At 39.4% G+C, this 7,322-nt stretch overlaps 1 protein-coding gene across 1 annotated transcript; it reads left to right on the top strand.

The window, feature by feature from the left end:
- Positions 1-1,125: 1,125 nt before the first annotated feature.
- On the top strand, positions 1,126-4,417 carry LOC142488561 (uncharacterized). The gene is made up of 3 exons (XM_075589035.1): positions 1,126-1,422; positions 2,821-2,898; positions 3,264-4,417. Exons 1-3 carry the CDS (start codon positions 1,146-1,148, stop codon positions 4,343-4,345), a joined length of 1,437 nt encoding a protein of 478 aa, XP_075445150.1. The 5' UTR covers positions 1,126-1,145; the 3' UTR covers positions 4,346-4,417.
- Positions 4,418-7,322: the final 2,905 nt, after the last annotated feature.

Genomic DNA, 7,322 nt, shown 5'->3' with positions numbered 1-7,322 from the left:
CTCTGTGTTGTTGGGAGTGAGAGAGAGAGAGACGCACAGAGCTGGCTGATTGAACATTTGCATATTGACGGAGAGACTTGTTGTGTATTGGGTGAGCTTTGTCCATTGTTGTTTTGTTTACATCTTTGTCTTGTTTTATATGTGGAAGTGTTTCGTGTGATTGGCTGTACATTAGTTGTCTGTTTTTTGTGAGTGCTGGAAGTATGCCCGCAAAGCGTGGGAAGAGTGATGCTGGTGGGAGTGGGAGTGCTACTCGTGCGAGTACGCGTCGGAGTGAACGTACTGTTCAGGGGAGTGATGTTGCTGGTGCACCGAGTGGTGTTGCTGGGAGTGGGAGTGCTGGTGCTGGGAGTGGGAGTGCTGTTGCTGTGAGTGGGAGTGCTGTTGCTGGGAGTGGGAGTGTTGTTGCTGGGAGTGGGAGTGCTGTTGCTGGGAGTGGGAGTGCTGGTGCTAGGAGTGGGAGTGCTGGTGCTAGGAGTGGGAGTGCTGGTGCTAGGAGTGGGAGTGCTGGTGCTGTGAGTGCTGCTGGTGGCGCAGTTGCTGATGGGGTGTCTGGTGGTGCCGTGCTTGCTGGTGGGCAGCTTTTGGAGGCTCTTCCATTGGAAGAAGGAGAGTCCAGTCAGCACCAGCCAAGCTCTGACCCTAAACCTGCTTGGAAGAAACGTGTGGAGAAGCCACGTAATCCTCGCTTCAATGACCAGGAAAATACAGCTCTTGTCACTGGCATTCTGGAGCACTATGACAGTATATATGGACATTTACTAGGTAAGTGTACCTTTACATTTATTATTCAAATACATGTGATCCTAGGTCATCTGAGTTTTGTTCCTATGCAAATATGGGTTCAGAATATCTTTCTATGTTAATTAGTCTGGAAACACAGCTTTTTATCATGCCTTACAAGGACAACTAAACACAGGCGGTCAATTTGCCATAACTGCATACAATATGAATGCAACCTTGCTTACATGTATAGGTTTAGTAGTGAATGCTCATGTGCTTCACATATTACACATAAAACAGCATGTTTGCTATCTCTTGGAACAGCTAGCAGTGTAGGAAACTGGTGCTTCTATTATTATTCATTTACCTCATATATTTTATATGTTTTTCAAGGGCGGACAAGTTCAGCAAGCAGAAAAGAAATGTGGGACACAATAGTCATTGGTGTCAATGCGTGTGGGAATCATGTGAGGGACAAGCGGAATTGTCACAAGAGATTTGATGATATTAGGTCCAAATTGAAAAAGAAAATACAACACCAACGCGTGCATGCTACTGGCACTGGAGGTGGGCCCACACCACAACGTCTCATATTAAGTCCATTGGAGGAGCTGCTTCGGGCAAAATTACTTCCCGTCGTCGTGGAAGGCTTACCTGGTGACCGTGATATAGGAATTTACCCCTCACAATTTCCACCAGGTGAGAAATATTACTGTACTAGGCGTGTCGTTGCTTACAGTTATTTTGCATAGTTACACTGCTTTTTATACTGTCTTCACAATATAAGCATACCTGCATCTATATATGTATATGTCTGATTCTGTATATATATATATCTCAAAATAGACATATATGTTGTAGTCCTACTAAAAGCAGTAACTAATATAGCACGTGCCATTGCGTGCTCATTTACATGTGAATTCCCAAAATGCATTGCTGCAGTGGAAGCAATTGATGGTGGGCGAAGATGGGGAACAACAGGGTAGTACACATGTGTAACACATGTTAATCAGAAATTATTACTAGCTACAGGTACAGAACAGAAATATGTATAATATTATTGTGTATTTTATTTATTTTACTCCGACAAACATGACATTACTGCCTATTTTAAGCATGCATCAAATATATTGCATGCAACGGCCTACAAACATCACTTGCACTAACACATCTATAGTTGTTTATGAAAAGGTCCATTTTTGCTTTAACTCATATACAGACAGCATAATGAGGCACACGTATCATATTTTATGTCATTGTTTTCATAACTTAAAAACTGCACACGACTATTTAGCTCATCTACCATTGTGTTAAAGCAGCTGCAATTAATATCTCATCACAGCATACACTTCAACAGAGGGGGTGGGGTTCAGCACACACACTAATTACAGCCTCATTTTAGGGTCAACTTAGTTCACACCATTTTCACCTGTTTCAAGTAATTGAAAGGTGTGGCTGATTAGGCTTTTTGGGGAAGGGAATACCGTTCTTACAACCTGACTAGCACAACTGAAGTTAATCACACTCATTTGAAAGCTTCACTTTAGCTACTAAATGCCCCAACAACTCATTACTTATCAAACCGTACCTCACACATTAGTTCACTCATATCTATAGTTGAACTACTACTATCAACGACACATTATCACACACTGCATGTGTTGTCTTGTTGAGTCACAGCCACATTCAGGTGTGCCACATCTTATATTAATGTACCACACATATCCTCTACCAAAAACAACACTTTTTGCAATATGACCACCTTCATGATAACCATTGTGAATGGTCATCTCATGATAGTTATGTACATTATGATACTGATATCACTACACAACATATGATTTTTATGTACAAATTTTATCTATTTATCCTCACGCATTACTGCAGGAACATAGTATGTTTTATGTTAGGGAACTCAAAAGTTCTAAGTACACAGGCATGCACATTGTTATTACAACTATTTATGTTCACTTTCACACACACATTTTGGGTTAAGGAAATGATGCTGTTAGGTACTCATAAATACAGAACATACAATAACTGTTTGTTCAATATTTACACATGTAAATGTAAAACTTATGTTATTGTTATATATAGTTGCCCCTGAAGGACATGTGTCACCTGAGACTGAACAAGTGTCTTCACCTGGGTCAGCCAGCTCAACACACCTAGAGGGTGAGTGTATCAGTTGGTGGCCATATAATATGTGCTCTTCTATATGTTATGTTGTCATGTTCATTATTTGTTTTGCACATCTTCTTTAAATAGGATTACTTAGTGTCAGTGAAAATGAAGTGTAAGGCAACTTGTATTGTGTTAGTGATGTTAACTATCATGTAGGAGATGTGAGTTTACAGCAAGTTTTCATTCACTCATATTTCATACTGAGTCCAAACATTATTCTTAAGTCAAGGTAGTTTTTAATGTGAGGTTATAAAACGTATGGAAACATGTTAGTTGTTACTTATGACACAGTACAATTACATAGTAACACAGCAGAGATTAACATGCCATTTAATAATGTGTACATTTATTTGTAGAACATGATGAAGAGGATGATGATGATGATGATGATGATGATGATGATGCCGCTGCCGCCGCCATAGACACACAAATACAAGCAAGTGACCATGAAGAGGTTCCAATTGAAACTGTTTTACCGCCAAAACGTCCAGCAAATACCACATATGATGCAATTGTAGCTTCTGAGGGAAAAATTGTGGAAGCAGAAAATCGTCGCCATTCTGACCTGATGACAGTGCTGGAAAGGATGATTGCACTGCAGGAAGAAACAGTTTCACAATTGGCACATCTCCACAGAGTCTTCATTGAAGTGCCTAAACAGTTGCAAAAAATCAACACCTCATTCGAAGCATTAGTTGTTCAGCAAACACAAGCTAATTACTGGAGAATGACTAATGTACCACAATTCAACACCTCACAGCCAGGATCTGTTCATGCAGGTCAGTTTTCACCACATGCTTCTGATATTCATTCACCAGGCCCAAATGTTACCAGTCAAGTAGCAGACATTGCTGTGCAGGTTCCTGACGACATCCTACCGCTGCCATCTGTACAAATTCAGCAGCTGACACCTACAAAGGAGGCCACAAAAAGAAAACACAAGCAGTTACTACTGACCAGTTTTTGGTCAAAAACAACAAAAGACACACATGAAACAGACCAACCATCACTTGTGCAGTGTCTACCAACTTGCTCACATGTGTCAGTGGGCACAAGCCCTGTCCGTGAACAGTCACAACCCAAAAGCCCTGTAGGTGAGTCACTGCCCAAAAGCCCTGTAGGTGAATCGCTGGCCAAAAGCCCTGTAGGTGAATCACTGCCCAAAAGCCCTGTAGGTGAGTCACTGGCCACAAGCCCTGTAGGTGAGTCACTGGCCACAAGCCCTGTAGGTGAACAGTCACTACCCAAAAGCCCTGTAGGTGAGTCACTGCCCAAAAGCCCTGTAGGTGTGTCACTGGCCACAAGCCCTGCCCGTGAAGTGCCAGAGGCCACTCAAAGTGGCTCTGTTGTACCTAAAGTTGGTGGCAAAAGAAAAAGGAAAATTCAAGAGACAACAAGCAGGCCTGTTACTCGCTCGCAAAAAGAACAAAAAAAATAAATTTTAAAATTCACAAAATATGTCTTTGGCCTTGTTTTGTTGACTTCAGATTATCTAATTACTATTGTATGTATGCTGAAGACTGTGTTGTTTCCAAACTTTCAAGTATGTTCTTGTACACGGGAATTTTTGGAAATGTTAACACTCCTAATTAATGAATAGTGTTATAAATATTGATGTATTAATCGTCTGCTCAGTAATGCTCCACCAGGAGCCAGTTGCTAAGTTTAGAGAAGCTGCCATTGACTTTGCAGCAAAACATTGCATTTGGGTGTGTTAATTGATGTAATCATTGCATGTGCATATTATTTTCATGCAATTATAAAAGCACCTATTTAACTGCAAACATCTTTCTTGTACGTGTACAGCAGGATTTTGTGTTAAATATTACTTACCTTTGGTGGCCATTGTAATGTTGTCCTTTAATCATTTATGTGTTCTTGTTTCAAGAACATCTCTGAATTTATACTAAAATATATGTAGTATGTATTGATATATGCACACACACACACAGACACACACTGTGTGTGTGTGTGTGTGTATATATATAGTACTATCTAAACTGGTATAGATGTATTTACAAAAAACATACACTTCATGCTTCCTTGTGAAAACACACTATTTTAATAATACAGGCCTAATGTTTGACAACTATACTAAGTGTGAGCCTCTAACATTATTGGGTGCAAACAAATGTTTATGACTTAATTCACTCATGTTTATCACCATTTAAAAAGGTTTCATACAAGGCCTACTTACTGCCATCAATATGTTGTGTGTACTCCTGCAATATAAAAAAAAAAAAAAAAGATACATTATATATATATATATATATATATATATATATATATATACATATACATATATACACACACACACACACACACTATACATATAGTACAATATACACTTTATATATATATATATTTTTATGAGAGAGATATATTTATATATATATAGATACACACGTATTTAAACTCATGCAGACAGGTAGTTAACCAGACTTTCAAATACACACAGAAAAGTATGTGGGAAAAAAACATTTCATTTTGCAGGTGTGTGTATTTACTGATATGGCTGTCTAAGCACTATTTTCACACAGTGCTCTTTGTTATTTTTATAGAAAACTCAATGTTACTGAAATAAGTGTAGGAATGTTTTCACAAACGAGATAAAAAAATGATACATGTTTTTCCCACATTCGCCTATCACTAACCACAAAACTTAACCCAATTAAAAGGACACATCCAATTGGCGTTTGAAATAAGGAGTAAAAGTAGTTACTTTTGTTGACCTTGAAAACGAAACACAGGAATTTGTTAGCCATTGAGCAGAATCATTTTGATGAGCAAAGAAGACAGAACTGCACACATCTTTTGTGCTACTCTGACATGGCTGATGAATTCGTTAACAATATGAATCCCCTTTTAGGGTATAAGTACATGGTTTCAGAAGCAATTTTAAACAGTCGCGGACACAAAGCAAGCACACGCCAAATCTATGATTTGATTCGAGCTAAATATCCTTATTACCAAGACCGTAGGCATGCGCGGAATTTTAATTCCTCAATAAGATTCACTTTATCAACTAATGACTTTTTTGAACGTGTGCAGGATAAGCTAGAACACACCTATGGTTTCTGGAAGATTGCAAAGGAAAAGCATTTTACCCTGAAAGAGGGCACATATATTGTTGTGAAAGGCATATTTATTCCTAATGCCAATAGCAATGGATCCGCTACTACTGTTCCGTGTGAATCGATACCTGCTGCAATATCTGCACCCTCCATTCCTGAAACCCACATTGTACAACAACAAAAGTACTATGATTATGTACCAAGCCTTTCAGCTGAAAATGCATTGGAATGGGAACCAGAAGAAATGAACCTACCTCCCGACCAATTGTTTGAAGAAAGCAGTGGCGATTCCTATGAGCGCTTCATGGAGGAGATGTGTGTCATACTGGATTCAGCGGGTGGGTCAAGCGTGGATGAAAATGCCTTGCATTTCTGGAGCGACCAGTTGCAGCCAGACGAAGAGTTAATTCTAGAAGAATGGTAAATATAACAACCGTTATGCGTTGACTGTGCGTTTAAATGTTTTTTTTTTTTTTTTTAACCACCATTTTCCCTTTCAATGCGTGGATACAGCGTAACATTGCAGACTGCATAACATGTAGCGATCACAAAGAAATTGTTGCCGAATACAATATAGTATAACCTGAAAGAGTAGTACACATTGCTGACGGAATAAATATACGTACTTTCCTATCCCTTTAACCATAGTAGCAACATTTTAACATAACTCTAACACATACCTGTTTTGTTATCATGCAACATTTAAAAGCGGGTCCACCACGTATGACGTGGGACCCTTGTCATGGCCCAAGGCGTCCTTAAAAAGGATTACGGATGTAAGTCCCGCCCCCAAGCGACGTGCGAGCCTCAAAGCCTATTGGCTGTCATGTTTTGTTATAGTAACGGTAACTGCAGTGTGTCATGTGTGCGGCTCAGTGTTTGTAGCCGTAAAGTGGGCGTTAGCAGAATGTTAATTGAGTGGGAGGAGAGTTAGCGTGCGTTTCACGCTGGTTTAACATGACGTCACACGTATTGCATTTGCGCATTGTGTTATCGGCCGTCCTTTCTGTCCAAACACGTCTGTTTAAAAAGAATACAGATGTACTCGTTTAGAACGAATGTAGTTTCGTATTCATTGTATTTGAAATAAAGATTTTATGTTTAATGGTATTTTCAAGATGTATTGAACGCACAACGTACGCTTTGTTTTGCGCATGCGCTAACAGTTAGTGCAGCCAAGCGTGAAGTGCGTGCGCACACTAAGATGTGCGCGCACATTTTTCAGTATACAGGCAACGTTCACATCATATACATAGTTATGCCTGCTACAAATTTAAAGAAACATTACATACTGATGTACACTTGTACTTCTAACATATAAGTGAGTGACGTGTGTATGTA

This window comes from Ascaphus truei, chromosome 2 (genome assembly GCF_040206685.1).
Source record: "Ascaphus truei isolate aAscTru1 chromosome 2, aAscTru1.hap1, whole genome shotgun sequence".
In the NCBI taxonomy this organism is placed as follows: domain Eukaryota; kingdom Metazoa; phylum Chordata; class Amphibia; order Anura; family Ascaphidae; genus Ascaphus; species Ascaphus truei.
Note: the sequence above shows the minus strand (reverse complement) of the source record. Positions and strands in the feature narration are given on the sequence as shown.

What these genes read in the sequence shown, in the direction of transcription:
- LOC142488561 (XM_075589035.1), top strand. Translation starts at nt 1,146, where the DNA reads ATGTGGGACACAATAGTCATTGGTGTCAATGCGTGTGGGAATCATGTG. An exon ending in CCCCTCACAATTTCCACCAG is followed by an intron (nt 1,423 to 2,820) that starts GTGAGAAATATT and finishes TGTTATATATAG; the next exon opens with TTGCCCCTGAAGGACATGTG. An exon ending in CAGCTCAACACACCTAGAGG is followed by an intron (nt 2,899 to 3,263) that starts GTGAGTGTATCA and finishes ATTTATTTGTAG; the next exon opens with AACATGATGAAGAGGATGAT.